Source organism: Notamacropus eugenii, chromosome 2, assembly GCF_028372415.1.
Source record: "Notamacropus eugenii isolate mMacEug1 chromosome 2, mMacEug1.pri_v2, whole genome shotgun sequence".
Taxonomy (NCBI): domain Eukaryota; kingdom Metazoa; phylum Chordata; class Mammalia; order Diprotodontia; family Macropodidae; genus Notamacropus; species Notamacropus eugenii.
In genome coordinates, this window is record NC_092873.1 from 2,569,802 (window position 1) to 2,588,789 (window position 18,988).

At 40.2% G+C, this 18,988-nt stretch overlaps 2 protein-coding genes and 1 long non-coding RNA gene across 4 annotated transcripts in view; 2 read left to right on the forward strand and 1 right to left on the reverse strand.

Annotated features, from left to right (window-relative positions):
* LOC140524245 (fatty acid desaturase 2-like protein FADS2B) overlaps positions 1-5,309 on the forward strand; it is a 50,644-nt gene extending 45,335 nt beyond the window's left edge. For both annotated transcript variants that reach the window (XM_072638622.1, XM_072638623.1), the window contains exons 11-12: positions 130-255; positions 3,325-5,309. In XM_072638622.1, the coding sequence (XP_072494723.1) occupies positions 130-255; positions 3,325-3,376 (178 nt within the window). In that variant the 3' untranslated portion in view covers positions 3,377-5,309. The remainder of the gene's footprint in view (positions 1-129; positions 256-3,324) is intronic.
* LOC140524246 (uncharacterized) overlaps positions 1-18,988 on the reverse strand; it is a 173,146-nt gene that overhangs the window by 22,890 nt on the left and 131,268 nt on the right. The window lies entirely within an intron of this gene.
* LOC140530359 (putative olfactory receptor 5AK3) lies at positions 10,754-11,695 on the forward strand. Its single transcript, XM_072649931.1, has one exon. The coding sequence runs from the start codon at positions 10,754-10,756 to the stop codon at positions 11,693-11,695; it is 942 nt and encodes a 313-aa protein (XP_072506032.1).

An 18,988-nucleotide genomic window follows, 5' to 3' on the forward strand; every position in this document is an offset into this window, starting at 1 on the left:
TTCACATCATCTTAATTGTATTCCATTTTCATATCTTCTCATAGCAGACCTAAAAGAATCAGCAAAAATGTACCATGTTTCTTTTGATGACTAGGTTTAATATTCTTTTCCTTCTCTTTGTTTCTTTAGCCTATTTCCCACCATGCCCCGCCATAATTATTATAAAATCGCACCACTAGTGAGGTCATTATGTGCCAAGCATGGAATTGACTATGTCAACAAGCCAATGTTGAAGGCATTTGGGGACATTGTCAGGTAAGAGATTATCTCCCAGTTTGCAGATTCCTTTCTCCCTGCATAATCAGTCTGTCTAGAGGATCCAGTACAAGGTTAGCTACTATGGGAGTTATAAATGAAAAATTAAGCATTGTAGATTATGGAGACCATAATAAGGCATTCAAATACATCAAAGAATAATTGAAAGGTCAAATAAAGTCAGGCAAACAGGCATGTATCAATTGTCAATTACAACTTTATACAGTTGTAAAGTGCTGGGGACATAAAGCAAGGAAAAAGACCTTTACTTTCAAGAAGCTCACTTCTCATCCGGGAGAGGGGTGGACATCATGCAGACAGCTATGGACAAACAAGGTATATATGGGATAACATGAAGTCATCTCAGAGGAAAAGCAATCATGTTAAGGGGAATTGGAAAAGTCTTCTGGTAAAAGATGAGGTTTTACCTGGGACATGGAAGAAGCCTGGGTTGGTGATGAGGACGGAGAAAATTCCAGGTGTGAGGCCCAACCAGAGAGAATGCATGGAATCAGAAAATGGAGTGTCTAATCTGGGGATAGTAAGAAGGCTTTTGTCACTGGGTCTCACAATATGAAAAAAGGGAGTAAAGTATAAGAAACTTGGAAAGTTAGAAAGGGACCAGGCTGAGAAAGCCATAAGAAGCCAAAGAGAAGGTTTTCTATTTGATCCTAGAAGTAATAAGGAACACGGGGAGTTTATTGAATAGGGAATGGGTGAGACTATCAGACTTCCACTTTGGGAAGATCATTTTGACAGCTGAGTGCAGAATGTGCTAGAGTGAGGACAGACTTGAGGCAAGAAGATCAACCAATAGGCTAGTGCAATACAGGATGAAGGTTTACCCCAGGGTGTTGGCCATGGCAGGGAGCATATATGAGAGATGTTACAAAGGTTAAAAAAACAGGATATAACAACTGATTCTATATGGAGGGTGAGACAGAGAGAGGAGAATAAGGTGACGTCTAGATTGAGAACCTAAGTAATTTAGAGGATTGGTGGTGCCCTCAACTAGGAAAGGTAGCAAGTGAGAAAGGTTTGGAGCAAAAGAGAAGTTCAGTTTAGGATATACTGAATTTGAAAGGTCTATGTAACATCAGTTTTGAGATGTCTAATATGCAATTGAAACTGCAAGATTGACAGTCATTTGAGAGGGTAGAACCAGGTAAATAGATCTGAGACTCAAACTCAAAGAGATGATCATTAAATCCATTGGAGCTGATGAGATCACCAAGAGAAATGGTAAAAAAAAAAAAAAAAAGGGAAGAGAAAAGGACCAGGACACAGAATATAATTAATCCTAGCAATATGAAAATAAATTATTAGGTCAGAGTAGGAATAGACCGTATGATGTGGCAAGTAGACAAGTAATAAAACCTTAATCTTCATTGAAAAATAGCATCCAGGAATGAGACAATTGTCACCACATTGTACTGTACACTTGTCAGGGAAATGTAGTGGCTTGGGTCTAATTCTATCTGCTTCTTCCTTCTCAGTCTCACTTGATGAATTATCATTGGCACCCTGCCCTCTGACTGGAGGTGAACCCCCAAGTTCTGTCCTGGGACCTGTTCTCTCTCTACACTGTTTCTTTTGACAATTTCATCAATTGCCATTGCAAATAACTCTGATGTCTAAATCTAGCTGAGTGTTTCTTCTGACTTGTAGCCCATCATCTCACCAACTACCTATTAGATGTTTGAATTATATGTTCTATAGAGATCTCAAACTCTACTTCTCTAAAGCAGAAACTCAGAAACTGCAGCCCCCCCTAAAAAAAAAAACCCCTGTTTCTCTACTATCTATTTTGTCATCCTCAACTCCTGATTCTCATTCACTCAACATATCCAATCACAAACAATCCTGTTGTTTCTCCTCCTAAAGTTAGTCTTGAAGCTCTGGTCACATCAAGAATTTGAAAAATACATGAAAGAAGAGAGTTTAAGCTTGATCTTTTTGGCTCCAGAAGGAAGAATTGGGAGCCTTGAACTGAATTGGCAGAGGTAAAACAGGTTAAACATATGAAAAAATATAGTAATAGTATAGTAGAAGAAGCTATATTGTGATGTAGTAACCTCCTCCCTTATTGGAGTCTTTCAAATAATGATTCCCAGAAAGAAAAAATATCCTTTTCAGGTATGATCTAGACTAGCTGGCCTCTGAGGTCCCTCCCTATTCTGGTATTCTGTGAAATCAGCCTGAAAATGCTGAGAAAGGCTTCATCAGGCAGACAGGCTATAAAATATTTATTAAGTACTTACTAAGGTGCCAGATACTGTGCTAAGCGCTGGCAACCAAAAGAAAGTGTGTGCTCTTAAGGAACTCACAGTCTAATGGCGATGACAACGTACAAACAACTATGTACAAACAAGCTACATATGGGACAAAAAGAAATCAACAGAGGGAAGGTACTGAAGCTATCATCATGAAGAAGACAGCCTCAAGCTGAGACCTGAAGGTTGGGTAGTTTCAGTGGAGTGGGGTGGAGGGGGCTCTGAGTGGTACAGGCATGAAAGAATGTGCAGGTAATTCCCTGCAGGCATTCTTGACATATAAGGGCAGCAGAGAACAGTGAGCTAACTAAACAAGGGGATGTGGGAGAGCCAGATACTAGGAACAGGACTGGTATAAAATGAATCATTCTAGCTTATGTATGATGCTGAGTAGCGTGAAGGTGGAGGGGGTAGACCAGAATGAGTGGAGCAGTTAGTGGCAGCCTCCAGTGTTAGGCCCCTGGATTTTTCTCCCCTTATGTCTTCATAGATGTAAGCAGTGACTATTTATGAATGGCTATGTGCATAATGACTCATGCCATTTAGTGCCCAAATACAATTTACTCTAGATATGGGAGGGAGACAGAGATAGACAGAAATAGATAGAAAGAGAGACAAAGACAGAGAGATGGAGACAGAAAGACAGAGAGAGATAGAGATGGAGACACAGAGAGAGACACAGAGACAGACATAGAGACATAGACACAAAGAAGTGCACAAAAAGGAAGTCCACAGTCCAAATTCAATTTGAGTGCTCAGGCTGAGTTGACCTTATCTTTCTTTTAACTTCTTATAGGTCATTAAAGAAGTCTGGCGATCTCTGGGTGAATGCTTACTACTACACCTGAAATGAATACGTGCATCTTGGATCCTGGGCATGGGTTAGGGAATGGGGAAGGTATTTTCATTGCTTTATTATCCTTGAAAGTTGGAGCACTTTGAACATGCCAACTTGTTGTCCAGACCACAGACACAGAAGCACCAGACCATGTCTTGTGGGACTATCATTCAAAATAAGAAACAGAGGAAAGAAAAGACTGATTTGTGTCAGAGAGGAGAAGGGAGTATGGGATTCTGTTTTCTGTACATCAAAACTTAGTCTTTTCAACAGGCCCTCTCTGTGCCATCTCCATTGAAAGGACTGCAACGGATAGTAAAGCATTTCATAACAGTGATTCATTGAGAAAGAATTGACCTAGGAGAATCATATAGATAAGTTATAGAAATTCGCATTTCTCTAGAGCTTTAAGGTTTGCACAGGGCTTTCTTTCCCCCACAACAACCTCATGAAGAAATTCATGTAAGTACCATCATATACATTTTACAAATGAAGAAACTGAGGCCCAAAAGATTAATCACATAGGTAGCAGCACTCGATCCACTGCACTGTTAGTAGATAGGAAAACATGGAAAGTTTTTGCTTGGAGGAGGGAAGAATTAATCGTTTATGGCACATCTGTTTGGGATGACAAATCATGTCTTTTCATTCTTTAGTGAAAAAGAGCTGATTTTTACATACAGTTGGCAAATCACTTAGGTACCCTGTCTGTTAGGAGCTGCATTTCACAGCTGAGCAACGTGAGACCCAGAGAAAAGAAGTAAATTGCTCATACCTACACAAAGGAAGCAAGATGCAAATCCTGGTCTCTCTTGATTCCACGTCCATTCAGAGCTCTCTCCATTAGGATACACAGTTATTTGGGCTCACAAGCCCCAGAGGCCAACTGTCCCAACACCTTGAGGAAGGTTTTTAAAGTGATCATTGGAGATCAGCATGCTTTCCTCTCTCCTCTTTACAAAATTCCTTTTTTCAACATCCCCAAGTCATGCAGTTCTGTCTCCAGTATCCTAGGTTAAGATACTGGTGTTCATGTTTCATCAAATAGACTGTACACTTGGAGGGGACTGGAATCACTGGATAGGCCTGACCCAGCTAAGATGCAGGATCACATGGGATCATCCCCTCAGCTTCTTAAAATCCTTCTATGGAAGTCCTCTTCTAATTCTTCTCAATATTTAGTGTTCTTTCTGCCCTCATACTGACTTTTATTTAGTAATCTGTTCATAGGTTATATTGTCCCAGAAGATTTAAAGCTCCTTGAAGGCAGGAACCATTTTTCCATTTTATTTTTGCATTCCCAGTGCCTAGCACAGTACCTTTTAGTATAAGTTCCTAATAAATATTTTGATGACTCTGATCCTTTAAAATGTATGTCACATAGTTTTATTGTTCAAGGACCAACTCAGGTCTCACCTCCCTTAAGAGCCCTTTCCCCAACTCTTTGGGCTATCAGTATTGTCTCTCCTCAGATTATCTTAAATTTATGTCTCTATTTATATTCTATGTCTTCCACTACAATGTAAGTTCTTTGAGGGAAGGAATTGTTTCTTTTCTATATCCCCAGCATCTCTCACTGTGCTTTGGCAAATAGGAGAAGGTTAATAAAAGTTTATTAAATTCTTACCAACTCCTTAGAAACAAGATTGAAGGACATGCTCAGCAATACTGTGATCTCAAAAGTGCATTTTTCTTGGCTATTTCAGTGGTGTTAGTCAATGTGGGATATATCTAGGATTAGTCTACTGATGTGATCCCAGAGCAAAACAGAAGATCTCTCCACCTACCTTCAACTCCAGAGCCTACACTCCTAAAAATAATTTCTCTAGTGACTAATCCCAATGTATGGAATTATATCAACTTTGTTAACCATCCAGGTAACAGTTATACACTTACATACACACATTCTTTCCAATAAAATTTCAGCTACTTGAGATTGGAAACTGTTTCGTGATTGTTTTTATTTATACCGGTCCACCAACAGTGCTTGGCATATAGCAGGATCTTTAAAAATATCTGTTGGATTGAACTGAATTGAATAACTTATAAATTAATTATCCATATGAGTCACTAGAGGGAGTTTCTATACCAAGGAATTCCCTCTGCTTATAAAATCACAGATCTGTACTTTAAAAAAGAAAACAACTCTGTCATGTTTGATCTTGAACCCTCCACTGTGTATCAGTATTATTGCCACTAGCTATTAACAGTCCCACCCTAATATTCCCCATTTTCCCCCTTCACCTTAGTCCAACAGTGGAGGGACTTTTCTCAAGAGCGTTTGATTAAGCACGTAACAACAAAAGAAATTTACACTTGTCTATGGGATGCAAAGCATCCTTGCCATCCTACGAGATAGATAACACAAGTATTATTGCGCCCATTCTGCAACAGGGGAGGCTAAGAGCTCTGACTTATCCAAGGTCACACAGCTAAGAGTCAGAGCTACGATATATAAGGAAAAGAACCAAACAAATTCTCAGAGGGCAGAATTAAGTAGTAGAGTGTGGGAATCCACCTCCACACTGCCCCTTCCCCATTACTCTGCCCTCTAATTTTCCTAGAGTATTATGTAGCTTATCTTTGCCCTGGCCTATCATACCTTGGATCCTGCTTATTTACCTATCTAGTGTAACTCTGTTATTAACTCTTGGAGGCCAATCTCTTTTCCCATATCACCAGCATCTGGCCTGGTTACCAAGAGACCTTATAGTTTTACCTTGGGAGAAAGGAAGAAAAGAAAAGGAAAGGGAAAACAATTCTTCCTTCCTCTGCATTCACTGATATCTCCACTTTGGACGCTCCTTTGATATTGCTCCAGATTACCTACTTGTTATACCCTGAATTCAACAATTCATTTCTTTTCTCCAGACCTTTGCAAAGGCTGTTCCCCATGCAGGGAATGTAGTCTTTTACCTGGATGGAGCCATTACCGAGGTTGTAGTCATACACATAGCTCTTATTTCTAAAACATAAGCCAAACTGAGGGTCCTGGCAGTGAGCTGGTATATGGGTTTTGGTGTCTGTCCACTGATTAGGCCAATAAACTACACCTCACCATTAAATTGATTGATATGTGACACTTTTCTTTCTGTTCCTTGAAATCCTGGACCTTATTGTCATAATAGCCCTTTCATCTCACTAACAGGCAATTGATGTTCAGAGAGGAAATGACTTGCCCAAGATCATACAAGAAGTAAGTAGCAGAGAGAGGCTTTGAACCCAGTCCTTCTTCCTTGAAATCTAGTATTCCTTTCACTAAATCATGTTCCCTTGGGTATTGATAGATATTTCCATTAGAGTCTATCAATTGTATTGATGCCAATGTTATATGGTTTAATGAGAGGCAGTGTAATGCCGTGGAAGGAAGGATGGTCTTGGACCCAAGAACTCAGAACTCAAATCATACTTCTGATGGTTTCTAGCTGTGTGACCAAGGGTAAATCACAACCTTTCTTGCCTCAGTTTCCCCTGCTGTAAGTAATAATTATGCCAACTCTTTGATAATCTTATGGTGATGAGCAACAATTATCCTTAAAGCATTACAGAATTTTGTTAGTATAATTACTGGGGCAGTTTGATGGCACAGTGGATAAAGTGCTGGACCTAGAGTCAGAAAGACTCATCATCCTGAGTTCAAATCCAGCCTTAGACACTTAACTGTGTGTGACCTTGGGCAAGTCATTTATTTTGCTCAGTTTCTCATCTGTAAAATGAGCTGGAGAAGGAAGTGGCAAACTGCTCTAGTATCTTTGCCAAGAAGACCCCAAGTAGAGTCACCAGGAGTGACATATGACTGAAATGACTGACCAACAACAGCATGATAATTGTTGCACTAAGTGCTAGACTAGTGATTTCATTGGTGCAGCAAACTCCCAGGTAAGGATGTGCCCTTTATCAAGGTACGTCATCATCTTTTCTTCAGCTTAGAGTCATAGAGAGTTATCCAGAGCCCCGAGAGGTCAAGTGACTTGAACAGAATCATGCAGAAAATATGTCAGTGGCGGGTCTGGAAGCCATGTCTTCCTGGCTCACTGGCTGGCTCTTTCTCTGCTATACCACATGTCTCTCATTATAGTTATTATTCAAGCCAAATCCCTGAAAAGAATCTTCAAAAGCAATAAAAACTCCTCTGGGAAGTCCAGCTCTGAGACAGCCCAAGAGCAGCCAATGAGGATTTTTCTCCTGAACTCTCCACAGTCCCCAGGGCTAGAGAGGCCCAGGAGAATGGGTCCCAATTCCATAGGCCTGGCTTATGTACAGCTCCATTCGGTGCACCTGCAAGGATGCTGTTTTAGCATTCCTCTCAGTCTGAATTTGGTGGAAGCAGGAGAATTCCAAGTGAGAGCCCTGGAAACATTGAATCCCCATTATCCCTAGGATGGTGTATTCAGAAGCTAAGGGACTGTTTCTGAGGGTACCCAGACTCTAGTCTCATCAAAGCCAAGATGAAAAGACAGTAGGAGGCCCTGATGATGGGGTGAGTCATTAACCTTTCTGACATTGCTGAGAAACTTCCTGGACTTCAGAGGAAGGACTGGATCAATTCTAAAAGGAGCAAAGAGAAGCATTTGCTTGAGACAGAGGCATCTCAAAAAAAGTGCTAAAAAATCAGGGTGTAAAGAAGCTTCTGCTAAATGCAAAAATGCCTTTCTCTTTTCACCATCTGTGTATCGAGGCAGGGATTAGGGTCTAGGGAAAGAGGAGTGGATAGAAGATCATTATATCTGCTTCCACTGCCATCTCTATATCTAACTGATCAGGTGACCTGGGGCAAGGTGCTTCTGCCAGGCTTTTATCTCTGGTAAGATGAAACATTTGGACTAGATGCTCTCTACAATACCATCTATCTTGAGTACTCCATATTCTCTTTTCCACATTTTCTTCCAGAAACATGTGTGGTTGTTGACTGTCTTCTGCTACTTCTTTGATTGGACCACCTTTACACTACACATTTCCTAGTAGTCAACGATTCTGTTTAATGGTTCTACAATTGTTTGGATGTATAAGGTAGGTCTAATCAATTTAAAAAACATTTACTAGGCATCTATTGTATACAGGACCCAGGGACACAAGTCCAGTATATCTCAAAGTCAAGACTTGAATTCAGATCTTCCTGACTTAGGGATGAATAGCTCACTTCCCACTATACTGTGCTGCCTCTCAGGACCCTGAGACCACTCTCTAAGACTACAGCTTGTAGTGAAGTTGTCAATCTGCATGAAGGGTGGTGAAGATTAAATTATAGGTCTAGACTCCTTCCAAAGAGAAAAAAATACTATGAACTAAGTCTATAAGTTTATGTCATACATTTCATATATATATATTATTTTTATATCCTTTCCATAACTTTTGTCTAATCTGATGCTTATTACTTTGTGACTTTCTGTAAGACACTTCCCTTTTCTTGCCTTTAATTTTTTTAATCTACTAAATGATGGGAACAGAATAGTTGGTATCTGAAGCCTTTTCTAACTCTAGATTGATGATCCTATGATTCTATGATCTTTTCTTTGTTCCCTTTACCCTAAGTTTGCACTTATATATCTGTGATCATGTTCCATGTCACGAGGAGAATGTTATCTCTATGAGGGCAGAAAGAGTTTCTTCTTTTTTTGGCTTTTTGCCCAGCCTATTCCTTGTCCTTCTTTATTTGAAGGAAGGAAGAGAAAACCTAAGATTTTACTGATCTAGGAAATTTATGGTATGGAAAAATCCCTCTATCACAGCAGGTACCACCACTTTTGCAGCTCACAGTCAAAAAGAATTGCCTAGAGGCCTGAGAAGCTGAAATAGATCAAAGGTAAAGCTTCAACCAAGGTCTTTTTTTTTTTTGACTCTGAAGTGGTCTCTCTGTGCCCTCCATCACTGCCTTGTAGTAGGGAGCACTGCATTAATAAATGCTTCTGTAATCAAATTGAATAAGGGATTGATCTCCCCTTCTGATCAGTTCCCTGATATTCATCCCCCAATTTCTCATGCCACGACAAGATGCTCAGACCATCCATGTCTCTCTGGTTGGGTATTCAGAGCCAAGTTTCCAACCATAAGCCAATCTGTTTCATTGTTTTGCTGAATAATCTCATCTTGTTTTTAACCCACAAAGATATATAACTCCCGAGGGATCTCTTTCCCTAACTTATTGCCCAGACTTGGCTCCAAACAATTTTGGTCTGGTTCCAAAATTTAGCTTAGCTGCTCAGGAAAGAGAGTTCCCTGCAGTGAGGGGGGATAGACCAACAAATGGGCCAGAGGTTCTCTGGGCTACCCTAGCTTAGGATTTGATCTTTCAGCCTGAGCAGTAATAGATCCACAGGGGAAATAAGTGTACTAATTTCAAAGGGTACTACTGTGAAGAGGTACAGACCTCACTGGGATGTGTAAGCTCTGGAGCATTTGTTTAAAATTCTGTCACGTTACTTCAGGTGACCCCTGTGAAGCTCCCTCATCTGGAATGGAATGTGATGGAATGTAATGGAATGTGATTCATGTGCCCTCCCGGTGCCTGTGATAAATATCCCTTTAGTTCCCCAGGCCAATATACTCCAGAAATGGACAAAGAGTTTATTTCTGAAAACTAAGTATGACTGTCTAGTCATAAATTAAGGACCAGGCTCAGGTACACCCAGCCCTCCAACGTTCTCACAGAAAGGTCCATTCAGAGACAGCTGAACAGGGTCTTAGAGATCTTCTACTCCAATTGTCTGATTTTTCAGTAAATAAAGCTCTGGACTTGGAACTGCGAAGATCCAAGTTCAAATCTGGCTTCAGATTCCACCTATATGACCTTGGGTAAGTTATTTAACTTCTCTTAGCCTCACTTTCCTCATCTGTGAAATGGGAATAATGATATCATCTGCCACCCAGGTTTTTTGTGAGGATCAAATCAGATATTTGTAAAATGATTAGCAAACTTTAAAGTGCTATGGAAATGCTAACTATTGTTGTTACACTCTAAGTAAAAAAAGAAAAAAAAACATTCCTTTCATTTAACTATATAATCATTATTTCCTACTATCAGGGCTTAGAAACTGATCAGGTTAATAACAAAATCATTATTACTATAATCATAGGATTATTATTATTGTGGTTCCATATTTAGCAATTAATCACATTCATAAAAGCCTATCAGTTCAAACCACAGGAGCATAGCTCAACTACTCTTGCCCATGACATGGTGGTTTATCCAAATCAAAGACATACTGTCTGAGGGAAAATAAACCATATTATGAATATTAGCTTTCCAAAACAAAGCTTGGAATGTGAACCACCAAAAACTCAGGATAGAAACTCAATATTCATTCGTCCCTCATCCTGGGTCATGATGAGCTCACTCTTGGTATTTTCTCTGTGCCTTTCTTCCATAGATGATATATCTGCTATAGTCATGGCCCGAGGAAACAGCACCACAGTGACTGAATTCATCCTGCTGAGATTTACTATTTGCCAAGACCTGCAGTACATCCTGTTCCTGGTGTTTCTGTTTGTCTATGTCACATCTATAGTGGGCAATGTCGGCGTGATTCTGATCATCAAGATTGACTCCCACCTCCACACTCCCATGTACATTTTCCTCCAACACTTGGCTTTTGTTGACCTCTGTTACACCTCCGCCATCACTCCAAAGATGTTGCAAAACTTCCTGGTGTCCCACAAGTCTATCTCATTCTCAGGGTGTCTGATCCAGTTGTTGGTTTATGCTATGTTTGCTACTGTTGACTGTTACCTTCTTGCGGCCATGGCCATAGACTGGTATGTGGCCATTTGTAACCCCCTGCATTACCCAGTGGTCATGTCTCAGAGGGTCTGCGTTCAGCTCATTGCTGGGTCTTATGTTATGGGATCCCTGAATGCCTCTATCCATACCGGTTTTACCTTTTCTCTGTTCTTCTGTAATTCCAACACCATCAATCACTTTTTCTGTGATGTGCCCCCACTCCTGGCCCTTTCCTGTTCCAGAGCTAATATCAATGTCATGTTGTTAATTGTCTGTGTGGGCTTCAATCTGATAAGCACTGTCATGGTGGTGTTCTTATCCTACATTTACATCCTGGCTGCCATCTTGAGGATGTGTTCTGCTGCAGGGAGACACAAGGCCTTCTCCACCTGTGCCTCTCACCAGACAGCTGTCATGATTTTCTATGGGACTCTTTCTTACATGTACTTACAGCCTTCTTCTAGTGAGTCCCAGGAGAATGATAAAATAGCCTCAGTGTTTTATGGCATCATCATCCCCATGCTGAATCCCCTGATTTATAGCCTGAGGAATAAGGAGGTCAAAGAAGCCCTGAAAGTGATAGGCAAGACTTGCTTAATATGCAAGCTCTGAATGTCTGAGTATTACTTTATAGGACCAGCCTGGCAAAAAGCATACTCCCCCATTCTTTCCACAAGTGGATAGTATCTCAGCTAAAGAGAATGGGACAAGCCAATGGTAAAATGTGGAAAGGTGTGTAGGAGCACTAGAATAACCCTTCCAGTTTGAATAATCCTTCCAAAAGTCTCTAACAGAGATTGAAGAACAGCCTGAGTTCTCAAATGATACAAATCTCTAATCATTGATCATGATGTGGATTAATGATCAATATTTATCATTACAACGGCGATGTTGAAGACAGTAATAACAGCTTGCATTTATCTTGCAGTAAGGCATTTTCACAGGTGTAATCTTGGGCTTTCACGACTCTACAAAATAGGTGATGTAGATATAATCATTCTTGTTTTGTATACAAGGAAACTGCGACTCAGCAAACTATCATTTTTAAATTAAAAGAGAGTTAAGAAACTATCTAGTTCTGTAATGAATGTAATGAATAAGGAAATGAATAAGGAATAATGAATAAGGAAATTGAGGCCTAGAGAGGTTAAATGACTTGTCTAAGGTCACACAGGAAAGGGTCAAAGTCAAGATTTGGACCTGGACTCTGATTCCAGTGCCAGGGTTCTTTTCTCAATCATTGTGGCATTGACCCAAGTCTGTGCTCACTAGTAGAGCTTTTATGAACCAAAGGACATATTCATATCTATATGAGGCATCAGATGATGGCCTGTGTTATTCAGCACATCCATGATTATCTTCATGTTGCCCACTCAGGAATCTGTCATTTACTCCCACACTCCTTGGTTATTTCAGTATCACTTCATGAGAATGAATGGTCATGTCTGACTGGATCTAATACTTTTGTTTGCTAGATCTGTAAACTTCCCAGAGAGCAGAAACAAACCAGAGCATAGCTCGTTGGTTTCTTTGTAATTCTGCACAATGGTCAATAAATGATCTCTTCAGTAAGAGTGAAATTGATGCTAATGGACCTTTGAGCAGTCACTGCTAAAAATAATGCTTTAGTGTTTCAGAAAAGACCTGATTGTACCATTAGGAGCACTGCCTGTTACCCTAAAGAGGCATGCCTTGGGAAATGGCCTTCATAAGGTAGGTGCTATGGCCAAATTCCTGTGGTTGTTTCTCTCCAGGCTCAGCCCAGATAATCCTCAAGCAGGGAAAAGTCTGTAAGTGGGCCAACACTCCATCTTGGTCATCTCATCCAGAGTCTGAGTGCCAGTGGAATAAAGAGCCTTCCAACCTCACGGTCACTTCCATTCCATGGTAGAGTAGGATCACAGGAAAAGGTTGAAGAATGCTGTAGTTTCCAAAGTCATCAGGATAAGGACTAGACAATGACAAGTCTGCTGTCCTGGTCAGATTCCATCCAAACCAACTCAGAACAACAGAGATTTTTCAAGTATCTATTCAATCCAGTGTGATGGTGTAGCAGAGTGTGTTGAACATAGAAGCAACATAATCAATGTTTGTGACTTAAATTGAATGGAAATATGTTGGCTATTAGGAAACAAAGACAAAACAAAAGTCCTTTCTTTGTCTTTCAAGAGCTTACACTCAATAGATGGGATACAATAAGTAAGCAGATAAATATTTAGTTTGGAAATTAGAGGAGCATTGTCCTTAACATATTCCCATAGCTGATATTTACAGAGTGCCCTACAGTTTGCAAAGGGCATCATGCATGCTGTCTCATGTGATCCACACAACAGCCCTGGAAAGAAGGTGCTGTTGTTATCCCCATTTTAAAGATGAGAAACTGGACCTGATACAGATTGAGCAACTTGCCTAGGCCTAACTAGCTAGTAAGTACCATAGGTGGCACAGTGGAGAGAGGTAAGATTAAAGGAAGGAAAGCTAATCTTTGTGAGTTCAAATCTGGCCTCAGACACTTATAGCTGTCTGTCTCTGGGCAAAGTCAAGGAAACCTGTTTGCCTCAGTTTCTTCATCTGGAAAATTAGCTGGAGAAGGAAATGGCAAAACACTCTAGTACCTTTGCCAAGAAAACCCCAAAGGGTATCACGAAGAGTTGGACATAACTGAAACAATTGAACAACAACAACATAGTGGACTCAGAAAACAATCCTTGTTAATGTATAACAATTATTAATATTGATAAAGCCATTAATACTTATGTAGCACTTGCTATATACCAACTAGATGGCTTTTTATAAATATTATCACCTTTGATCCTCACAACAACCCTACAAGGTGGATACTATTATTATCATCATGTTATACTTGAGGAAACAGAGGTTGAGGGATATGCCCTGGGTGACACAGCTAGTACCTAAGGCTAGTTTTGAACTCAGAGCTTCCTAACCTCAGGCTTGGTGATCTATCCTCTGTGCCACCTGGCTGCCAGATTCTCCTCGGTTCTCCTCTCTCTGACCTGTCCAGCTGCCAGCTTTCCCCAGTCTTGACCTGAGACTGAGCAGACTCCATAGACCTGAGAGACATCCTCCTAAGTCTGGGAAGCAGGACCCAGAATGAGGTGGGCAGATATTACAGCCAAATATACATGGGTATGTGTATATGGGTATGCCAACCTCCCTGGATCTGGAGTCAGAGGATTTGTATCTGAAGCCTTCTTCAGCTGCTTGTTGCCTGTACGATGTTGGAAAAGTTATGTTGTCCTTCTGGGCCTCAATTTCCAATTCTGTAGGATGAGGATGCTCTTCCAGCTCTAGCTCCTCAGATCCTACAACTAGATATCCCCTAACATCCCTTCCAGACCCAGATCCAATCACCTGATAAACCAAAACAATGTCACTAAGTGGTGCGTCATTTTGTTTTATTCATATCCCAGGGCCTGGTGCAAAGAAGACGCCTGATAAGAACTTGCTGATCAACTGAATGACATGCGTACTTTATGATTCACAAAGTGCTTTGCGTACATTGTTGTATTTGAGCTTCATTTACCATTGTCCCCATTTTAGAGAGGACACAAAGCAGACACATAATGATGGTGGATAGATCACTGAACTTAAACTCTGGAAGTCCTGGGTTCAAGTCCCACTTCAGACAATTACTAGCTGTATGATGCTGAGCAAGTCATTTAAGCTCTCTGTGCTTCAGTTTCCTTATCTATGAAAGGTGGAAGCTCAGCTCAATGACTTCTCAGGTCTGTTGCATCCTCAAATCTGCTATTCTGTGATCCATTTGGACATGTCCTTGATAATAATGTCCCCAAGAATTTTGCCCGGTCACAAAGCTAATAAATATGTATAGTGGGATTTGAACCCCTGAAATATCTTGTTAATACTTTGTACCTTTTTTCCTAAATTTATATGGCTACAGATTTTCTCCTCAATCTAATATAAGGTTCTCAAGCCAGAAACTGTTTCATTTGTCAGAATCTGATAGACGTCATTGCACGAGTTCAACGCTGAAAACCACCGACCGTCTTGCAGATGTCTCCCCCCATACTCACTCCCAGGATGTCTTGAATTTGTCTTGCAGAATACCCTCCCCCAGAGATTTTTAATGTGTGGCACTGGTGACTTGGTCAACCGTAATGCTCTTATCTGATGTACACATACATCCAGATCTCTGCTGTCTTCTTCCATCCCACTTCAACAAGGCCAGCAGGCTATGGCACACCTGTGTTAATGCCATTTGCTTCCATTTCCTTCAAGGGATTCATGCAATCTTGCATTTTAAAGGGAGAAATTTTCCAAAACTTCTTTCCCAAAGGTCAGAAGCCATTGATGAGCTGTATGCATTGCTCCTCTGGCAAACCCCACACGTCTATTACATAGTGAGAACACACCAGATGCCTGACTGAGTTTCCTTCTCAGATGATCTTTCAATTCCTCAGGCACTGGAGAGTGGCCAAGAGCAAACCTTTCTGGCTGTACCCTGAATATGCAGCCTTCTTTGCTTTGGTTATTCTCCCTTCCACCCCTGGGTTCCATCTTCTCATAAGCTTCCACTTTGGATGCATGAATGCACAAGGTGTTTAGAAATTGGGCAACCTCCCATACTCACAAAAAGTAAAGGTATATACTGCAGAGATCCCTCATGAAAACACTGGATTTCAGTTTTTATTTGAGAGTCATTGTCCAGTATGGCAGGACACTCTACTCTTTCAATCTTGTTACTATATAGGGTCCTATAAGCCCTGACATAAAGAAGCAGAGAATGTTGGTGAGACAAGTATTAAGTACTTTGTTGGTTGGAGTAGCCCTCACTCTTAACTTCATGTTTGTTTCCTAATATAGGTCCACACAGCAGTTAGGTGGTGCAGTGGCTAGAGCACCGGGCTTAGGACCAGGAAGGCTCATCTTTCTGAGATCAAATATCACCTCAGATACTTAATTATCTGTGTGACCCTGTAAGTCATTTAACTCTGTCTCAATTCCTCATTTGTAAAATGAGCTGGAGAAGCAAAGCCCAAATGGGGTCACAAAAAGCCAGACACAACTGAAAAACCACTGAACAACCACAAGAACATGCTGTCCGCACAAATCAGTTTCTGATAAACAAATTCTGAATCTCTTCTTGAGAAAACTAATCCCCATGTTACTACTAAAACTAATCCCTGCACGTTACTACTCAGACCAGAGGTGTCAGAAACATGATCCTCAGACTGCACATGTCTTCTAACATTCTTCATTGCTACCCAAACCAGACTAAAATGGAATTGGGAAATATTTAACAAAATAATAAAAATACAATAAAATATAAGAAATATTACAATTTCAAACTGGGCCCTATTTCCTTTTGAATCTGACATCATTGACATAGACACCACATTTGTTGAAGAATACATATTCATATACAGTGCAGTCTCTTTGGTTGTACTCCTTTGCTACTGCCTTTGAGCTCTACCTTAACCTTTAAATATAAGCCTCCTGAGTCTCACTGAAAGAAATTCTTAAAAGTGGACTTGGAATATTTTCTCCCTGAGGCCAAACTGTTCTAATAGGGTAGTGGAACACAAACTCATGTGGTATACTATCTCTGGCCTATGGATCATGCCTCATACACTACCCACCCATCAGTCCAGCCACATTCAAGACATCTGATTTTTCACCTACCACCCCTCTATCTCTGAACAGTAATCGAAACAGTTACTAACATTGCTTCTAGAAACAGCGTGTCAAACAGTTGACTAGGACAGCACTCATTATCTCTGTGACTTCCCAGATAAAGTCTGCCATTCTCTAGAAACCTCTCCTCCTATGTGTTATCTTCTCTCATAAGAATGTCAGGTCCTTGAGGATAGACAATGTCTCTTGTTTCTAATTCAATTCGCAGAGCTTAACACAGTGCTTGACACATGGTAATGTTTATAATATTTTGGTAATATTTATAACATTGATAGCATGCTTCTCATCATCAATATCACTGCTAGGTGTGTATATTCCAAAGACATCAAAAAGTGGAGGGAGGAAGGAACTATGTATGAAAATATTTATAGCAGCTCTTTTTGTGGTTGCTAAGGATACAAGTAATGCCCGTGAATTGAGGAATGACCAAAGAAGCTGTGGTAAATTATTGCAATGGAATATTACTGTGCTAAGAGAAATGACAAGCAGGATGATTTCAGAAAAACCTGGAAAGACTTATATGAACTGATGCAAAGGGAAGTGAACAGAACCAGGAGAATGCTGCACACAGTAACAACAATATAGTGCAATGAAGAATTGTGAATGACTTAGCTATTCTCAACAATACAATAATGTAAGAGAATGGCAAAGGATTAATGATGAAGCTTAGTATCCACCTCCAGAGAAGGAACTGATATTGTTTGAATATAGAGTGATACATGCTATTTTTCACTTTCTTTCTTTCATTCTTTTTCTTTTGAGTCATCTTGTGCAAAATGACTAATATGGAAAGATTTTACATGATTGCACATGCATAACCTATACCTGGTTGTTTACTGACTCATGGAGGGAGGAGGGAAGGATAAAATTTAAAACTCAAAACTTAAAAAAATAAAAAATTGTTTTAGCATGTAGTTAGGGAAAAATAAAACAGTATATATAAAAAAAGTTTTTTTTAAAATGCTTGTCATTGCTTTTTCATTCAGTAACAAGCCTCATTTGGGTTAAGCGGATTCCTCTACAAGCTCCACTTCTGAATCTCCAGAGTCCTCCTGGACTCCCAGGTTCAGTCTCTTCCTCCTCTCCAGATTTCTTCCCTCTTCAAATTTTCTTTTATGTATTAACTCCCCCATTAGGATATAAACTTGAGAAAAGCGACTATCTTTTTTGTTTTTCTTATATTTCCTGTGCAGCACCCACACCCCAGTAAAACCATCTTGGCACTCAGGCTAAATCAGGGTGAGGGTAACTGATGGGCTTGGATCCATTGGTGAGTTCAGGAGATGTCTACCCCCAAAATGGGATGATAATAAGTTGTTCCAATGGCCATAAAGGTGACCAAAGTAGCATTGTGGAGCACTCAGAACTTGATCAGACATCGAAGATGCCAAGATCATCCAACTGCATCTCAGGCCATCACCACTCCTCATGACTATCATTCTGGAGACAGAACATACCACTGTTTTAGGCAGTTTACATAATACATAGTAGAGTTGCCATTTCTCCTTAATTCTTACTTTCCTTAACTTATTCATTCTATCCCATCAAAGGTTCTCAGCATACTGTGGGGCTTCTATAATACCATAATCATTTATCAATAGGTTTCTCCCCTCCCCCCAAAAATATAGTCTTTCATGGTCAAGAACCATAAAATGTTATCAGACTCTAAAATGCATAGCATAGCAGGACTATTTAACCCTTGGGATTCCAAATAGCATTACATTCGAACAATATAAAAAAATCATCAATAGCAAATAGCTCAAATCAGAATAGCCATCTTCTGAAAGACAAGTGTGACCTATGATAACATCACTAGAGAATGTGGCTTTGATGAGGAAAAGTAAAAGGAGGGTAGAGGGAGAGGAGACATGAGAAGAGAGGAGGGGAAGGGGAAGGAAGGAAAAGAGAAAAGAGGAAAGGAGGGGAGGTAGGAGTTGACAGGCAGGGGAAGGAGAGGAAGGAAGAGGGGAAAGGAGAGAGAAGAAAGAAAGAAAGAAAGAAAGAAAGAAAGAAAGAAAGAAAGAAAGAAAGAAAGAAAGAAAGAAAGAAAGAAAGAAAGAAAGAAAGAAAGAAAGAAAGAAAGAAAGAAAGAAAGAGAGAAAGAAGGAGAGAAAGAAGGAGAGAAAGAAGGAGAGAAAGAAGGAGAGAAAGAAGGAGAGAAAGAAGGAGAGAAAGAAGGAAAGAAGGAAGGAAAGAAGGAAGGAAAGAAGGAAGGAAAGAAGGAAGGAA